We start from the raw sequence: 19,975 nt of genomic DNA on the forward strand, positions 1-19,975 counted from the left end.
TTTGCGTCACCGTATAATCAGTCAGCTCCCACACATTCAGCAGACACCTCCTAGCCTCGGGGAGCAGCGCAACATGCGTGACCGCTTGCAACACCTCATGCACACCACGCCAGAATCGAGTCACCTCCGGACATTCCCACAAAATGTGGAGGAAGGTCCCTAACATGCCACACCCACGCTTACACATCCCATCCACCGCGTATCCCATACGCATCAGGCCCGGTCCCGTAACGTAAACCCTGTGGAGTATTTTGAGCTGGACGAAACGAAGGCGGGCCGGTATGGCCACCTCTTTCGGGGAGGCCACCGCAGATACCCAATCCTCGTCGTCCAGCTCCAATCCATCAGCGACCCATGCCTCACGGAGGGCGGCCAGCAGTCCCGAGCGATCGTTGATGAGCTTTTTATAGATCAATGAGATAGTGCCATCCGGTACATGCCCATCTAGCACTCTATCTTCCAAAGGGGAGCACTCCGGGATGGACGCGACTTCCGGAAACACGGAAGACAACGCGTGGCGAACCTGTACATACCGGAAGTACTCCCTGTCATGCAACTGGTATTCCGCTTTCAGCGCATCAAACGTTTTAAATCCCCCCTTCGTCCAAAGATCGCCCACCCTGCTAATGCCAATCGTGTCCCACTTCTCGAAGCCTTTCGTCGTCCACAAACAACCCAGTCGTTCAGAGGCATACAGTGGCGTCGCCCGGGTCAACCGATCTTTCCACCCCATCGCCGAGTTTGCCGCATGCCACACCCGTACCGCGACCCGTGTCGGACCAGTCAAACGTGCGTCGAGCGATCTAGAGTAGAGTGCACAATTGTAGTCGCCACCCGGCAACAACAATTTGTCCATTTCAAAAGCCGGATTAAGGGCGGGCCCATAAAGCCCGTGGTTTATCGCAGCCAGCTGGGAGGCCCAGTAATAACGTTTGATGTCGGGGAGGGCGACCCCCCCATCGTACCACGGGAGCGTCAGCTTCGCGAGGGCGATCCGCGGCCTCCCATCCCAAAACAGTTGGCGTTGCAGACCCTCCACCTCCCGAAAGTAACTAGCCGGAACGACATCCATCGTGTTTTGCAAGGCATATAAAAACCGTGGCAACGACATCATCTTAAACAGCGCCGCCCGGCCGAGCGGCGAGAGCGGCAAGCGCCTCCAATGCGCCACATCCGCCTTCAAACGTTGGAGGGGGGGGAGTAGGTTCTGCGTGTATCGGGCCGCAGAGTCCAGGGTAATAAAAATACCCAGATACTTAAATCCCTGTCGAGCAACCTGGATAGGACAGCTCCGCGGGAGGATAGGGGCCTCCCCTGAGAGGACATATACACAGGATTTAGCCCAGTTGATGACTAGGTCTGAGTTACGGCCAAAAGAATTCAGCACATCCACTAACACAATCAACGATTCACGCGGGGAAGCAAGATACAAAAGAATATCGTCCGCATAGAGTGAGACCCGATCCTCATACTCAGGAGTCCATCGGAGACCACGAATCAAAGGGTGCCACCGCAGCCACTCCGCCAGGGGCTCCAAGGCGAGCGCAAAGAGGAGAGGCGACAGCGGGCAACCCTGTCGCGTGCCCCTACCCAATTCAAAAGGAGCCGACACTCTACCATTCACCACCACCTGGGCTAGCGGTCCGGAATACAACAATTTCACCCAGCCAATGAATCCCGGGCCAAACCCAAACTTCTCCAGCGTCGCCCAGATATATGGCCACTCAAGCGTGTCGAATGCCATAGTGGCGTCCAGGGACGCCAAAATGGCTGGCTCACGTATGAACGGAACCCTCGAGAGCACCCCATGCAGACGCCGCAGGTTAAGCGCGGTGTTGCGATGAGGGATAAAACCGGACTGGTCCTGATGGATCAGTTCGCACACCACGCTGACCAGCCGATTAGCGAGCACCTTGGCCAGAATTTTCGGTTCCGCATTCAAAAGCGAAATGGGCCTGTAAGAAGTGACCCGATCACGCGGCCTCCCCTCCTTGTGAATAACCACAATAGTGGCTAGACGCTGGTCCAGCGGGAGGGAACCCGCCGCCCGGGCCGCGAGGAACATATGACGAAGATGCGGCGCCAATGTATCCGGCCGCAATTTGTACAATTCAATGGGAAGGCCATTAGGACCCATGGCCTTGCCAGAGGCGACTGAACGTATGGCCAGAGCGATCTCCTCAGACGTAGGAGTCGCGTCCATCAACGATTTATCCTCCTCCGAAAGGGAAGGAAACGCAATATCGCAAAACATTCTTGACTCAAGATCTGATGTCAGCAAGGAGGAACATGGTCAAAGAGCTTGTCATCTTGCGTGTAGACTACTGTAACTAGTAGGAGCAGCAAAATATCTACAACTACTGCAGAATGTGGCCACACAGCTGATTCTAGGGTTAAGGAGAGATACTCTCATATCTAAGCACCAAGACAGTTTGCATTGGTTTACCATAGGGAAGAGATGCATTTTTAAAGAGCTATGTCTGTGACATAAAAACACAATGTGTAATAGTCTACACTTGTATATGAATCCTCTCTTTTCGCTAGACACTCTAGTTGTAGAAATAAGATCTAAATTTGCTGCCTTATTTATTACCACCAGTCTTGTAAAGTTAAGCTGGGAGCATCCACACCTTGTGGTCATTGCAACCAGGATTTGGAATGTTCTCCTCTCATCGATTCAGCTCAAGCCCAATCTGTTCTTGTTTAGGAAGCATTAAACACCTAACAATTTTCCCACCAGATGGAACAGTCAGTTATCTATGTCGAGCCAGATGAGCGCTTTGTTCCTGTTCAATTTATTTCTTATCTCCTTTTCCTCGAGCGCCGGGACACTTCTTAGAAATGGCCACACTAGTGCCAGCAGCCCTGCTGAGGGAATCCGTGATATCCAATCTGCAGCAGATGGTGAACTTGGCGGCATCATGACCATCATGCATGGCCTGGAAAAGAATGGCCTTGGTGTTTTCCGGGACCATGGGAAATCCTGGGGCCACAGAAATCCAGAAGGCATGAGAGTGACGGTCTAAGAGGTATTTGGAATTCACTGAGCGCAGGGCCAAACTTGTGAAAGAAAAACACACTTACCAAAATACTCTAGCCTCTTTGATTCCTTATCAAGTGAAGTAGTAGGAAACAACTTTAGATTTACTCTGCTGGCCGAAACCTCCACCACAAGGGTCTCAGGAGTGGGGTGTTGTGTGATGGAGGCTGGATCGCCTGGAGCAGGGCGATGGCGCATTGCAATGCACAGGTTGACCTGAAAAGGATAGGCACAGGCACCTAGTAGTGTATCTTTAAAACCCTCATTCAGTAGGATTAGGGGCTCAGAACTTGAATGGCTTGGCTGCAACATATCCGTCAGAACATTGGTTTTAACTTCCTGAGTGGGAAGTTGAAGATCAAGAACCCCGGCCGCCCTTCACATAACCATAGCAAAGGATGTTATGTTATGATATGTAGATTTGTATAGAGCACTTTCACCCAAGGGTATCCCTGCGCTGAGCAGCTGTGAATTTAGCCACTACTAGGGCCTAGTGGAGCTACTCAAAAAGCGAGGTCTTCAGCTTCTTATGGATGGAATTCAAGAAGTGACAAAGAGGCTCTTATTTATAGCGAAATTGCGCGTAGCTTGCAAGATGCGCTGTGAATTGGTAGACCCTCAGGGTGACACTAGGCCAGTGTCAGGGGAGGTACCCAGACCACTGGCATCTTGGAGATCCTCGTACCATTTGTCCTCAATGTAATTCTGGGCAAAGTCATCCCCAGCATCATAGTCCCTATTATCAGAGTCCTTGCTGAATAACTCATGAAGGGCCTAGGTCCTTCCAGAAGGTACAGGCACTGTATCAATGCCAGAAGCATGGTAAAGCTGTTGTGGCTGACTGTAAAGGCTAACTAACCAAAAAAGTTTTATCAGAGTGTTTTTTTGTAATGGTCTTAATTAATCAAAAACAATAAATGTTTTGCTTACTTACTTACTGTTGTGGCTCAGATATAGAAGTGCGCCGCCTCCGCTGAAGTCAGGGCGGCACCATCTCAGCGTCGGCCAGCACTATAGTTTAGCCATAGTAATCCGAATTTGATGGTGCTGGCTTCGGTGGATCGCGTTCCAGAGTGGGTTGTGGTGCCGGAGAGGGAGCTGGTACCGAAGTTGGTGGGGAGCCCTGACTGGATCCAGAGAGCCCAAATGCCACTGAGGTTGGGCCCATCAGAGGAAGCCTAGTTGGGAGGCCTCTTGGCTCCTTGGAGCCTGCTGGTGCACACTAAGGAGCCAGTTATGTGCCAAAAAGCCACAGCAAGCTTCAGGAAAGTCCACCATCTGCAGCAGCATCACCAATGACCCCGGAAATTTTTGTTGCTGCAGAACAAGAGTTGGAATCAACTCCAAAGTTTAGCTACTTGGGGAGAGCGAACTGGAGGCACAAAGATGCCTATGCGCCTTCTAAAGAGTTTGAGAGTGGTGGAAAATTGCCAATTGGACGTCTTGCATTTCTTCTTAGTTTTGCCCGAGGACATAGATCGTGGGGATTTGACCTGCTGTGGAAGCAATCTCAGGATTAAGACCAGAACCTACAATTAGATCTCAGGCAATCCCGATGCAAGGTCTTGTGGCGCTTTGCCATGGACAGCTTCTAGTCTCGGTCTCTTAACGGCCTTCGGTGCATCAAAGGCACAATCCCTGCACACCTTGGAATGGTGGTCTGGCCCAAGCACCATATGCAAACCACATGTGGGTCCGTCACAGACATTTTCTTTTGACATTCCTCCCAGGGTTTTAAAGCCTGTAGATTTGGGAGGTGAAATATTTTGCACACAGTTTTCTAAATAGAATTGTTTTGAAAAAATGCCTCCATGAGAAGAGGGGTAGCTCTGGATCAGCATCTGTTGAGGAAATTAAGGAACGGATGTCAGCGGGCATAGGGGACGCACAACACATCCGGCGTGCAATGATGTTGACGCAGAGTTGTCTGTGCCACCTGCAGGTGCTTGGGAGTACTACTGAAGATCTCTTGGTTACAGTCTGATGCATGGAGAAGTATTCAAAGGGTGAAGAATCTGCTGTTGAAAATGATTATATTTTTTGGCATGTAGAAATACTAACTTCTGTTGAAATAATTAAACGAAAGATAAAGAGACTAAATGGAAAATGAATACAGAAGGATAACAAATGTTGGATAGGCATGGGGTGCTGCACAAAGGTTTTGAAGATTGAGGTTGAGGGTATTATGGAATAGGGGTTCGGGGATAAAAGGGTATAGGTACAGGGCTATGTTAAAACGTAAGGGTGAAGTTTGAAATGAGCATCTGAAAGAGACTGCTAGTTATAGATTCCTTAACTTAGAATTACCCCCAGGCATCAGACTGGATCGGGAGAATTTTTTTCTTAGCAGTACCCCTGTGTGTCGGTAGGTGGCGTCGGTCGACCCGCGTCAGTCGTCGGCTTCGTGGTCACTGAGTTGAGGTCGTAGTGTCAACTTAGACACTGCCCCTGAGCGCTGACCTCAGTTCTCTCTTTTTCCACCCCCGCCAGGGCAGATCCGGAGAGAGCTTGCCCTTAGTCGCTTTTTGACTAACTTTTTTCGACTTTTTGTCGACGACTTCGTCTCCTCGTGCACAAGGGATATAAAACCGTCAGCCCGGTTTCATGCCCTGTGACTCCTGTCACAAGTCGATGTCGGTCACCAATCGACACCTCGTGCGACCACGACCCAAAGTCGTGCTCTGACTGCCGGGGCCTGAACCCAAAGTCTTTGCGGGAGCGGTCCCCAAAGCTTTTGGAGGCCCGGCAGTTTGATCCGCGCCGCTCGAGATCCCGGTCGAAGGGAAAGTCGTGGGACAGGTCGAGAGCCATCACCACTCGTCACTGAAGTCTTCGCACTCCTTGGGTAAGTCAAAGCACAAGAAGAAGGCGAAGAAGTATCGTCGCTCTTCGCCTTCTCCCTGTCGGACGACGCGACACGTGACCCTCCTCGGAGCTAGCTGGGACGGCTCTGCGCTTCCTTACCTTTCCCGGAGCCAGTACGTCCCTCGCCCATCTTTGGGCAGCCGGACTCCGCAGGCGGACTCGGCTGGGGCCCGGGGCCTTCGATGCCGGCGACGTAGGGTCCCCAAGAATGCAGGCCTGGATCTGGATCAGTGCCGGTCGACCTTATGGTACCTTCCCTGGCACCGACTCCAGTGGCGACGCCGTTTGTGCCCACAACCGGTGTCAACCCCAGCCTCACCCTGACACGGTGCCAGACCGACGGCGACCGACGTAGGTACCTGCCCCAGAGGGTACTTTTCTACTGTTGTTCATCCCTGGCTTTCCCTCCCTCCCAGAGTGGCAGCCAGAGGACGTGAGGAGGACTGGGAGGGGCCTATTGACCCTCTAACAGACCACCTTGAGGAGCCTGACTAGAGAGAGGAGTTGGGTGATGCCACTGGTCTGGATAACTCCCCAGACCTTGGTATGCTTTCTCCCCTACCGTGGCAACAGAGGCGGGAGCTTCCTATGCTGTGGTATCGCGTAGGGCGGCTGAGGCCCTGGGCCTCGCGCTTCCTACAGTGGCTGTTAGGACTAACCTCCTGACTGAGATGCTTCAGCCGGCAGTAGCCTCTTCGGAGCCCCTGCTGCCTTTTAATGAGGCCCTCAATGACATCCTTCTGCGCACTTGGTCCAAGCCCAGCACAGGGGATCATGTGTACTGGATGATTGCCCGACGCCACCGCCTGGCCCAGGGGTACCCACTTTTCCTCTACCAACATCCTACCCCTGAGATCTTGGTGATCCGAGCCTCATCCTCAAAAGGCACATTCCCTACTGCGCCACCTGTCAGAACCAGCTCTTCTCTTGCTGGCGGTTGACACAGGAGCAGGATGACGCAAGCTCCCAATTCCTCCTCTGAACTCCCCGGCCTCCACAATATCTAAATGCGTAGCCAGAAGAGCCCCAAGGGGAATTGGACAGAGAAGAGAATGCACACACTGGTGGTCTTCCTTTCTGCTTCTTCTTATGTAGTCTATCTTTTCTCTGGCTCTTGCTGTAGTTCGTGAGCTGTAAATAAACAATTACATGTAAATCACCTTCTACTTCCCTTTTCTTCCTACCTATGTCTTTCCTTATTCTCTATTGTACCCACCCTGGTGCTGTGTGCCTTTGCTTCTCTTCTATGCTACTCGTTCTTCTGTTCTTAATGTTTTTTCATGGACAGAGAACGGAAGCCTTGGTTTATTTTCTTATTCTTCTTCACCTTCTATTGGTTGTTCTAACTACTGTTGCTTCTCTGTAGTTTTGTTCTTACTTTTCTGTGTCATTTGTATTCTGCCCTCAAGAGTTTTCCACTCCCTATGGTTTCTTATTGACAGGAATCGGAACTCACTCGGAACTACTTAGTGTACCTTAAACCTTTATATTCTAGACTTGAGCTGACTCTACTCGCACCAAAAACTAACGCTACACCTGAACTTGTGTTGACTTTTTAGAACGCTGTAATCTCATTCACTAGAACCGGTGCTTCAGTTAAACTTCCGCTGCTGCGAAGTTCGGAACGTTTTCTCTGGTAGAAAAATGGAACAGTCTTACTTGGGGTTGCTGGCTGCTTCCAAACTCTAAATTCTCCTCAGAATTCTCGCGACGCGTAGCTTCTTTTCCCTGACTAACGCGACGCGTTGAGGTAACCTCCTACTCCTCTCACAGTTCAGGTGAAGTGCGCAGCTCTCCGCGCGCCTCACCGGTATCACGCAATTCTGCCAAATCAACTAGAGCGCTAACCCGTTTCGGATTAAGGAACGCTCTGCCGCCATGTTGCATTCGACCTAGCACCAAATGCTGTTTACACAGTTTTGACAACACGGCCACCATCATTCCTTTCTTCTTATACTGGATACCTTTCTTGACATGTGACCTCTTTGTTGGGGACCTGACACCACCAGATAGTGAATCCAAAAAGATGTTTTCTTCTGCCAGCTTAGGACTGCGGTCGGTAAACATCGCATGTTCCTTGGGCTGTTATACACACGGTGTGGGATACGGTTGCACAAGTGCTGCCGCAGTGCCCTGAGGAGGCCCAGGCAGCGCTCACCCGCACTGTTGCAGAGGATCATGACGCAGCAAAGTTCACCAACCAGTGTGGGCTGAATACTGCCGACTCGCTGGGTAGAACAGTTTCCATGTCGGTAGCCCTGAGACGCTACGCGTGGCTGAGAATGTCTGGCTTCTCTTGGGATGTTCAATCTACCCTTTTAGACATGTCCTTGAATGGCTGTCGTCTGTTCGATGACAAGGCGGACAACACACTTGAGCATTTCAAGGACTCTACTGCTACGGGATATCCTTGGGCCTCGCAGCAACTTCTCGCCTCATGCAGTCTGCCTTTCGCCCCTTTCGTGGCTATGGAAGCGGTGCCCCACTACGTTCCACCCAGAACCACAGGGCTGCGCAAGCTACCCAGCCTATGCGTGGCTGGGGACGTGGGACCCAGCGTCGTGGGTCTGGGACCCAGCGGGTGTGCCAGTCCACCAATGCCCCCTCTGCAGCAGCCTCCAAACCTTCCTAGTCCGACCTTTCAGGACCACCAGGTGCCAGTGGGGGAAGGATCCGCCCTCACCTCCCCCACTGGCACAACATCATGACGGACAGGTGGGTTTTGCAGATAGTCCAAAGGGGCTACTTCCTCCTCTTCAAGACTACCCCTCCCTCCATGCCACCAACGCTCCATCGCATGTCGGGGGATCATTTGGCCCTTCTCGGCCAGGCAGATGCGTCTCTCTTGGCCAAGGGAGCTATGATGGAGTCCCTGTGCCAGAAGTAGGTCGTGGTTGCTACTCCCACTACATCATCCAGAAGGAGAAGTTCAAAATGTTAACCTTGGCTCAGGTGTTGTCTGCCCTCGACCCTGGAGACTGGATGGTAGAGTTGGACTTACAAGACGCTTATTTTCACATCCCTGTCTTGCTTGCCCACCGGTGTTACCTACAGTTCACGGTAGGCCACAAGCACTTTCAGTTTACCATGCTCCCTTTTGGCCTTACCAGCGCCTCTTGGGTGTTCACAAAATTGATGGCGGTGGTCACAGCTCATCTGCGCAGATCAAGGGTTCCAGTCTTCCCCTATCTTGACGACGAGCTTTTGAAGGCGGGCTCGTCCCAGGCTGTCGCCTCCCACCTCCAGACTACGGCGGACCGCCTGCACTCGCTGGAGTTCACTATCAACGTGCCGAAGTCGCACATGATTCCCTCTCAGAAGCTCCTTTGCATCTGAGCAGTTCTGGATATAGCGCAGTTTCAGGCTTATACTCCCAAGAGGCGAGTCTGGGATGTTTCAGCCTCTATCCCGGATTTCAATGAGAATTACCTGAGGCTGCTGGGCCTCATGGCAGTTGCAGTGGTGGCTCACAAACCAGGATTGGGTCATCAGCAGATACCTCTACCTTCCCCAACCAGAGTTCACAGTAGTGACGGATGCGTCACTCCTGGGATGGAGCGGCCACATGGGAGAGGCAAAGACCAGACGCCTCTGGTCTGCAGCGGAGTCCGGGCTCCACATTAACCTTCTGGAGCTCTGAGCAATTCGTCTTGTACTGAAGGCATTCCTTCCTTCTGTCAAAGGAAGAGTAGTGCAGGTGTTCACTGACAAAACCACCGCCATATAGTACTGCAACAAGCAGCGCAGGTGGGGTCGTGGACCCCATGTCAAGAGGCTCCTCGCCTTTGGACATGGCTGGAACATCAGGGCATATCTCTGGTAGTTCAACACCTGGCAGGTTCCCTGAACGCCAGGGCGGACGAACTCAGCCGCCGGTGCATGATGGATCACGAATGGCATTTTCACTCGGAGGTGGTGCAAGGTCTCTTTCAGCAGTGGGGAGAGCCTTGGTTAGATCTTTTCGCCACCGAAGAGAACACGCAATGTCAGCAGTTTGGCTTAATGGAGTTTCCAAGCCGGCACCCGCTCTGCACCTTTCGTCGCGAGTGGCATTGCAGCATCCTGTACACCTTTCCGTCTGTACTGCTTCTGCTAAGAGTGCTGAAAAAGATCAAGCGCGACCCAGCCCAAGTCATTCTTGTGGCTCCGGAATGGGCACAGAGAGTCTGGTACCCTGAGCTCTTGAGCATGGCCATCGTTCCTTCGATCAGACTGCCTCTTAGGGAGGATCTTCTGTCGCAGCAGCAGGGGACGGTCCTCCACCCGAACCTGTCCAGCCTCCACCACCTTGTGTGGAGATTGAGCGGTGACAGTTGACAGCTTTTGACCTTGTTCTCGAAGTCTGTAATGTCATCTTGGCAGCCAGGCGTCCCTCCACTAAAACGGTGTATGTCTGTAGATGAAACACATTTGTGGCATGGTGCACAGCAAAGATTGTGGATCCCCTTTCTGCCCTTCTTTGAGAGGTTCTCCTCTTCATTCTGTCTTTGGCCCAGCAGGGCTCTGCTCAGGGCACTCTTAAAGGCTATCTTTCAGCCATTTCGGCCTTTCGTCAAATTCCTGATCAGCCTTCTCTTTTCAAGTCCCCTATTGTTAACAGATTTCTTTCCTACTTCTCCTTTTGTAATGCCCCAGTGGGACTTCAATCTTGTCCTTACTTATCTTATGTGTGCTCCCTTTGAGCCACTACATAGTTGTCCTCTTCGTCTCCTTAATTTGAAGACTGCTTTCTTGCTTGCCATCACCTCTGCTCACAGGGTGAGTGAGCTTCAAGCCTTATCTTCTAAACCTCCCTTTCTTGCTGTCCAGCCAGACAAAGTAGTCCTCCGTTTTAGGCCCTCTTTTCTGCCCACAGTGGTTACCTCTTTCCACATAGGTCAGACCATCACATTGCCCACCTTATTCCCGCCTCCGCACCCTTCCAAAGAGGAGGAGAGACTCCACCGTCTGGACCCAAAACATGTGATTAACTCTTTGTGGGTTATGTGGGTGCAAAGAAAGGTCGGACAGCGCACAAACGTATCATCTCTCGATGGGTCGTCCTATGCATTAGGATCTGCTATTCTCTGGCTAAAAAGGAACCCCCAGTTGTACTGCGCGCCCACTCTACCAGGGCGACGGTAGACACTACTGCTTTGGGACGTGGAGCTCCCTTACTTGACATCTGCCAGGCAGCCACGTGGGCATCCTTGCACATGTTTGCAAAGCATTACTGCCTGGACAGCCAAGTTCGGAGAGACTGCTTTTTCGACCGTTTTGTCCTCCAGGACTTCCTAGTGAGAACTTAGTTCGCAGACCCACCTCTGGGGTTGGTATTGCTGGGGTATCTACTCTAAGATAAGGAACCTATAACTAATAGATACTAACAAGGTACTTACCTTTCGTAACCATGTATCTGTAAGAGACATATATTAGTTATAGATTTCTTCCCGCCCCACCCATCCTAGCCGTTCTGCGAACTGACTTCTAGGGTTAGGGACTCCCTTACAGGGCCCTAGTTTTGTGCACTTGTGGTCAGTGTCTTGCATGGCTCTGCGTTTCTGGTGTGGAAACTCGTGTCAGAACGGACCTCTGCGTGCAGGGGCCGCGTTTAAGTAGACACCGCGATGTCATCCCAGCGACCAAGAGTCCGACAAAGGATGCCAAGTTGACCGACGCCACCTACTAACGCGCAGGGGTACTGCTAATAAAAAATGTCTCCAGATCAGTCTGACGCCTGGGGGTAATTCTAAGGTAATGAATCTATAACTAATCTATGTCTCTTACAGATACATCTTTACCGAAGGTAAGTAACTTGTTTGTTTGGTGTATTGATGACTGTTACAGTTATTTTTTAGTTTATGTGTTGCAATGAATGGAATATATTACAATTTAGAAGTGATGCAACCAGACGTGTTAAAATTAAGTGATACTATTTGTCAAATAAATCATTTTAATAATGTACAGCGGTTTTGTAGAATGACCATATTTATGGTATTTATCTTTGTTCACAATTAAAGATCAGTCTGTGTCCAGTTTTCACTTTTCTAATTAATGTAGGAATTGTTATATTTTTTACAAATGTAAGTCACAAGCGCACATTTTGAAAGCCAGTCCAGTGAGAAAACGTTTTCACACGGACCATCTCATACCAATGTTAAGATCTTTGATATTGGTCAGTTACTCGATCTCCTGTAAAAAGCTTTAGTGCCTCAACTTTGTTAGCATAGGTAACACAGAGTGTGATGAAGAAGCTATTGTAAGAAATCATTGTCAAAAAGTAAACCTCCCAACCTCAGATCTTTACTCCCTACATGACCGGATTGTGATGGTCAGTATATCCAACAGCAAAGTGAAACAACCACCAAGTAAGTTGTTAACTCTGTTTAATGCCTTTATATAGTTGGGATGTGCTCAACAGAATGCAGTTAGTAAGTATCTGAGAGTTCACACCATGAAACAGCTCTAACGAACATTGTTAAAAACCTTCTAGGCCTCAATTTTTAGCAAATGTTTGAGCTGCTCAGGATGCTATGAATAAGAGCTGATGGTACTTCTGGTATCAAAATAACGGCCTGATTTTATCAACTTGCTCTACTGATATTAAATATGTAATCACTTTTCCCATTGTCATGGCTCAAACCTTTCTCAGTCTAACGTGCCACAAGACATGTCATTTAGAGACGTGTTTGTGGCACAGAAAGTCTGATAGTCAGTCTGAAAAAAGCCTGACAAACTGCTATCACTTGCTTCATATGTTATAAACAGCATTTGTTGCACTGATACTTACTATGTATTTTCATGGTTGATGGAACACCCTGAGGAGCTTAAAAGGAGGCCATAAAGTCTAAGTTGCTGAGCGCTTTGCTTGGTGGATTGTGATTTGTATGGAGGATTTATCAGTCAATCATCCAAGATTGTGTGTCTGGTTACGTTATGTGGAAGGTGTGATACCACAACCACCATCACATTGATGAACATTCATGGTGCTGATGGCGTGTGGAAGGGAAGGACGGCAAACCGGTAGTGTACCCCCAAAGTACAAATCTCAGGTAGTTTTCATTGTACATAAAAATAGACATTTAGAAGATCTGTGGACACCATCCAGTCTCATATCACAGCGCCTGAAAAATATGGTGGAGGGTGACCATTTTGATTTTTGTTTCCTCTGGAATTCTTCCTAAAAATGGAATTGAGGATCAGGTATAACTTTTCTTTGAAACTATAAAATATCTGTAGTGCACCCCTTCTCTCAGAAAATTAGGGGAACTTAGTCCTTTTGCCTCATTACGTAGAAATATAGTTGACTTCTTTATCTAGATGTTTGTGTAGCAGGAAAGGCCAGGGTCATAGGTGGAGCTAAATAATTTGCAAGACTCCCTGGTCCAAGGTGATCTTCCATCATTTTGCCAGGAAATCTAGGTACCCCCTTCACAGGTAAAAAGTAGCACTGTGGAGCAAACTCTGTTACCTACCCCCTTTTTTAAGTTTATGGTCTTCTTTACACCTTTTTCTATGACTAATCCATGTCTTCATTGGTTTATAACAGGTACATGTAAATACAGAGAATTACATATACTTTGTGTGATTGCTATTATGAAATTCTGAAATCCTTCGATGAAAGATTGAGTCATAAGAAGTACAAATATTTACTATAGAAGTAGTACCCTGCTGACTCGTCTCCAAGATTATTTTTCTTTAAAAAGCATGCATCAAGAAATATTTGAAAAGATGATCTTTCTCTTACCCTCCCAAAAATCAAATTATACATTTTTTAGGCTTTACAATTCATAAATATACATACCTTTCCAGACGATGGGGGCGATGGACTTGCACAGGGACTAGGATACGTACTACTGTCTGTTGATTTCACAGATGACTGATCCGATCTATCGTCAGAGCTTCTTTTAGGGTTCAAAATTCCTCTTTCTTTGTATTTTGGTTGCTGGTGAAGCACAGATGATGGAGATTTTGCAAGGATCCTTTTGGAGGAAATTCAGAGTAATCAATTTACCATAAGTTCCTTTTTCTACATAGCACAACAGTATTAACACTAATTTAACTTTCGTGGTGGTACCTTTTACGTCAAACACTAATATTAAATTACTAACTTTTGGTAGTCTGGATTCTGAAGGACTTCTGTGAGCTTTACAAGTGAGTTACTTTTGAAATATCCCAGTGCTAGGCTGAAACCACAAAAATCTTTTTCATATGTTATCCCCGCTGATTTTCATGTTGCAAGGTGCTGCGTTGACGAGATGTGGCAAAACCCTTGGCTAATAATAGGACTGTTGTGACATTTATCTCAGTTCTTGACATATTTTTTGTCGCAAAGGGAACAGGTAAAGTAGTAAATAGGGCGAAGCAAATAGGCCATTCACAGTTGGCAGGAGAAAACATGGTCCCCTCAGAACAAATAGACAAAAGTAACTTTTAATCTCATGGATACTACTTCCTATGCCCATTCCCTGCATTTGAAAGACTTCCCCATCAAAGATTAAAACAACTGTAATGTGGAAACTCAGAAATGCTGACTAGAATCTGCTCAACTAATTATTTTCTATATAATGCCACCACCACTCTAATCAAGGTTTTAATATTTAAAAAATGTTGCCTTTGTCGATCATTGCTTATATCGAAACACCCCACAACTGTACTGTCTCAGCGACACTTCCTCTGGGAGAGTGTGCGATATTTCCTTCTGTGGGAGTCATGCAAATTACTCTTCATATCAAAACTCAGGGCTAGATGTGAAAAAGTTAGGCATAGTGATTTTCTAATTGTGATTAGCGATTCGTAGTGGGTCGTAAATAGACCTACTGCATGAATATTAATGAGATAGGTCGCAATTTGTGACCCACTACAATTCGCTGTCATCTCATGGATGGTGGCCTGCTGGGGTCAGCAGACCACCATGTCTGTGATTGCTTATAAATTAAGCAATTTTTTCTTTAACACAGCTTATTTTCTTTAAAGTAAAATAGAATGCGTTTAAAGGAAAAAAAGAAAACTTCGAATTTTCATTTTTTAATAGTCCTTTGAACCACTGCCTGCTTTTAAAAAATATTTTTCCAACCATTCTCAAAGAGGAATTTCGGTCGCAAAACATTCAAACACACCATTTTATTTGGTATTAGGAAGGGACACCCTCAAACAGCCCCTTCCTAATGCGGAACTGCAAAACCCAAATTGCGCATTTGGGGTTTATACAACCCAAAAGGTTTTTTTCAGATAGAATTGAGCGTTTGCGACCTCAAACATGCTTTGTACATGTAGCCCTAAATCTCTTTCAAAAGAATTACCGTGTTGACTGAAACCGGCATTGACCAAATGTTAAGTAAAACAAGCATTGACATAGCCAATAGGTCTCGCATTAATTAAGTTTGAGCTATTGGCATTGCTAAATATTTCAACACCAATTGCAACCAAAGTCTATAAATTGTAGGCCCAAAAAATGTGTATTTATTTTTGTAGCAATGGTGGCATGCTGCGCTTTAGATGAATATGTTTAAAAGTAAATTGCGCCATACTGCGATTGCTACAATAGTTAATTGTGGATGCGTTTACTTGATGTGTGCACTGATGGCTGGTGGTGTGTGTGCCGGTAGAAATTGTGCACTGATAGCTGGTGGTGTGTGTGCCTTCGGAAAGCGTGCACTGACGGCTGGTGGTGTGTGCCTGGTGAAAGCGTGCACTGACGGCTGGTGGTGTGTGTGTGTGCCTGGTGAAAGCGTGCACTGACGGCTGGTGGTGTGTGTGTGTGCCTGGTCAAAGCATGCACTGACGGCTGGTGGTGTGTGTGTGTGCCTGGTCAAAGCATGCACTGATATCCGGTGGTGTGTGCCTGGTGGAAGCGAGCACTGATGGCTGGTGGGGTTTGTGCCTGTAGAAATTGTGCACTGATGGCTGGTGGTGTGTGTGCCTGGTGGAAGGGGACAGAAGTAGAAAAAAGGCACAGAATCCGAGGGGGGAGTACTGGGCAAAAGACAATATTTATTGCTTTTTAACTATTAGAATGAAAACCTCAGACATTATAACAGAGATAAATGGGAAAGGCTCAAGCAAACAATTAATTTTCGCCTAGTTCCTATAGGTGGGAAAACATTCTACAACTGGAACAGTCTCGGTTGGTAATCTGTGCTCACTTTGTGCGTTGTTAGCCATGTACATTTTTGATTAGCGTCTCTCCGTACAAAATAGGCATACTTTTTAAAATGGTAATTCCATACAATTTACATTTTCGGGTTTAAAAAAGACTATTTGAGGGGGGCTGAGAGGGTAAACATGAAAGGCATCAAGAGACAGCTGAAAATGCAATTAGATGTTTAGCGTTTGAGATAACAAATATTTAAAGACATGGTGTGAGAAACGTAATTTTAAAAGAAGGTTCTGCCCCCTTCGCAAATCAGCGCAAGTAGCAAAGACATTGTTAAAACGGGCATTTTTACAGGTGTGCAAGGGAATATTACAGACTTAAATGCTACTCAGTTACAACCATGGCACGAGTCGGGATTTGGACGTAGATTTATTTAGTCCTCACTATTTAGGGAAGGAGCTTAGTGCCCTCTAAACGAGGAAAAGGGAGGTTGCGCGGTGTCACCCTGTGCCCACAACATTTAGAAATACTGTAAGCATGTAACCTGGACTCGGGGTTAAACCCCTTACCACTGGTAGCACCCCCCTTATGTGCGTGAGAGGCTCAGTATTTTTGATTCTCTTAAGAGAAGCATCAGGAAGCTTCACAACATTTATCACTTTTACATCCTAATCAACACCAAGCACATCTTATTTTCTCTATAAACGTAGTTTATGGGTGTAATACAAAGTTCTACGTATCTCTTTAAATACAGTGTACCTTTTCACTATTTCTGATGTATACTACCAAATGACATGAGGAAAACCTTGACGTGATTTTTAATAAATTGTGAAACAAACCCAAAATGTTATTTTTAAATGTCTGCAACTATGCTAAATGTTTTTGGGAGAATAGGCTGGTTCAGTTCTAAATGGAGATTAGCATTACAGTTTAATAATCCACACTGTGATGTCACTGTCTGTGACAGTATTGCAAAATGGCTGCACCAATTGGTCCTTTAGTATTTTTCCCAGGACTTGTGCCCTGGTTACAACTAAGCAAAAGGTAGTGGAATAAGCGAGACGTTCAGTTCTCTTGGTCATAAAAATCGTAATATAGTCTAAGTGGCATGTTTAAGAGAAAGGTGCCGTGTGAAAAGGGGAGGGGTACATTGTGCTTACACGGCGGTACAACCACTATCTTGCAAAAAGAAGAAAAAAAATGGGAAACGCCTAAAATAAAAATCGCGAGGACTTCGGGAAATGAAGTCAACAAGTAGAACATTCAACTCAACCTGCTTAACAGCAAAACACCATCCTACACCTTTTTTTACGGGAAATGTTAATGACCCCTACATAACTAAAACAAGAAGGGCTGGGCGAGAAGGGAGGGGGGAATGTCAGCAACAGAGGAGCCCGCGAAAGTGAAAGTGATCGTGATTACGATCGCGACGAGGCGACGAGGCCTCCGGGTAGTTACGCGCTATATAAATATAATTTTTCATTTCATTACGGAGGAAAGACACATGGCGCTGCGCGCGTGCACGTTCACGTGCACTGTAGCTTTAGGCCACGGCAGCACTTTGAGAAGCCCACATATAAAATGTCCAGTGGCGGCTGGTGACATTTGAAAGTGGTGAGGCGTAAAAGTATTGGCATACTGCACCGCAGCGAGCGAGCCCGAACAACCTAAGGGGGGTTCGGGGGGATTACCCCCCCCGAGAAAATTTTGAAAAACGAGTGGACAAATGGTGCATTTTCAAGCAAATTTGAGAAAGCAGGAAGGTTAATAAAGCAATTGTGAAAGTGCAGTTATTACATTAATAAAGAGATGTCAAATAACATAGGTAGCTGCTTATTCAAGCTTTCTTTCACCCCATAGTCCAGCAGGGTCTTGATACAAGACAGATAAGAGAAAAAGCAGTGTGGTCCTCGACCAGGAAGACACTCATATTTCGGTGGTAAGAAGTAAAAAGATTTGTCAAATTGAAAACCTGAACTGCAATACGCAATCCAACAATTATTTTCAAGTACATCTCATTTATGTTCAACAAGCCATGTTTTACCCATGATTGGAATTGTGAATCACCAAATAAACTGAGCCACTGCAATCAAAATCAACCAAAACTGTGGCTCAATATGTAGGCAGAAACAGTATAAAACAGAAACACAGTCTAAATAACTATGAAAGTGACACACAAATATTGACCATGCAACTCAAACTCAGAAATTCCAGATCCAATTCACTGCCAAAGCAGGCCTCCCATGTGTCATTTCATGTGTGTTAAGTGCAGTCTACAATGCATGACTTGCCAAAGCAAATTAACATTCTCTCATATTTAAAAATTCCTGTAGCAGACAAAATTTTAAGTTACCCCAAAGCGGGACAAGATTTTACATTCCAACATTCAATGGTCTGTTTCAGTGTCTGATTATAGTAGAGATAACTGTGTACGTATGCTCATACCTATATCTGTCTTACTTCCTATGTCCCTCTTTTTCTCTCTCTAGCTCAACATACCCGTTATGCCCCTCTCTCTTTCTGCCACACTCTCTCATTCTGGCTCTGCTTAGCTCCATCTCTCTCTGTTCCTCTCTTTGTAAAAAGTGCAAAATAAAGTGACAAAGGTAAAACAAAGCCATTGTGATCAGGAAGTCAAGCTTTGGCCCCACACAGAAGGTAATAGAAAGTAGAGTAGCCAGCAACTCACTCCCCCTTGCACAACCGCCATATTAACAAATAAAGCGCGTGTGACACTAGAACTAAAGTAAAACATCGCGCACAGGACATTTTCCATATCTAGTGCCCACAAAACAAGAATGAACGTTAAACATCAAGCGTTGCGAAAGGTGCGGCCGCAATAATTACAGTTAAAAAGCCACATGGCGCACAGGACATTTTTCATATCCAGTGCAGATAAAAGGAACACTAACTTGGTGAAACCCCCACGATTATAAACTATGCCAAGCAGAAATGTATGCTTTGAACGCAGCCTCTTTCCCCATCTCCCTGGTTTCATTAAAGCATCTATTTGAATGCAGCAATGTTAAGAGTGACAGTGCTGTTTATTTGCCTTCTGCTATTTGTTATGCTAACTTTTTAGGCTGTATAAAGTGGGCTCCATACCTCTATATGTTTGTTGTATAACTGGTAGCGAGGCTACAAAGAATATCACTTAACTCGGCTTTGAGAGCCCTGGCGATCCCTGCATTAAGTACGTAAATAAACAAATATTCGAGGTGCTGGCTGTCTGGAGGAGCTTCTCTGGGACTCATGCGATGACTTCAGCGGGAAGATGCAGCAAAGTCTTTCCCACAATGAACACTACAGTAACTGTCTACAATATGACGTCACCTCATTCACCACGATGCGCTGTTAATAATACCTATTAAATGCAATGCAATGCAGACGGTGATCTCGGTTGAGTCGACCCCAGGACGCCTGTATTCCCTGGCAGTGCATGGCTCGGAGAACGCAACGCTGCGCCTTTCAATCTGTATTAATCTTGACGAGATTACGTGCAGTAAATGTTCCCTGTTTCCTGACATTGGGACGCGCCATCTGAAAGGCTGCCTGCTTTGACAGCAGCACCTCCGCACATATTAATTCTCCTTATTTATTGGACGTGTGCAGAGCTGCAGCCGGGCTTGTGCGCCCATGGGTGGTGTGGCCAGACGGTGTACTCTTCAGGGTTCAATGGGGACGGGGTTCAATGTCGTCCTATGCCGCTCGTTGCAGAGAGGCCTTCCTGGGAGAGCCAGGCCCAGGGTGCGACAGCCCAGCTTCAGGCACACACACACAAGCACAGCACTGCGCGCTCACGCACAGCACATCCAGAACTAGCCGCTGTGAGAGCCACCGTCTATGCCAAGGGAAAGGGAGGGGAGGGGTTAATAGAATGCAATCGACCCAAGGCAACGTAAAACAAACTCCAAGACAGAAAACCTTTGGGTATACAGAGCACGTGCCAACAAACCCCCTTCCCCTGAGCCCCCTGCCTCCTCAGCGCATCCCAA

The 19,975-nt window shown here is 47.2% G+C and overlaps 1 protein-coding gene across 6 annotated transcripts in view; it reads right to left on the reverse strand.

Annotated features, from left to right (window-relative positions):
* YTHDC2 (YTH N6-methyladenosine RNA binding protein C2) overlaps window positions 1-19,975 on the reverse strand; it is a 1,174,422-nt gene that overhangs the window by 205,937 nt on the left and 948,510 nt on the right. For all 6 annotated transcript variants that reach the window (XM_085632632.1, XM_085632630.1, XM_085632634.1 and 3 more), the window contains exon 27: window positions 13,689-13,866. In XM_085632632.1, the coding sequence (XP_085488758.1) occupies window positions 13,689-13,866 (178 nt within the window). The remainder of the gene's footprint in view (window positions 1-13,688; window positions 13,867-19,975) is intronic.

Source organism: Triturus cristatus, chromosome 2_1 (assembly GCF_964204655.1).
Source record: "Triturus cristatus chromosome 2_1, aTriCri1.1, whole genome shotgun sequence".
Classification (NCBI taxonomy): domain Eukaryota; kingdom Metazoa; phylum Chordata; class Amphibia; order Caudata; family Salamandridae; genus Triturus; species Triturus cristatus.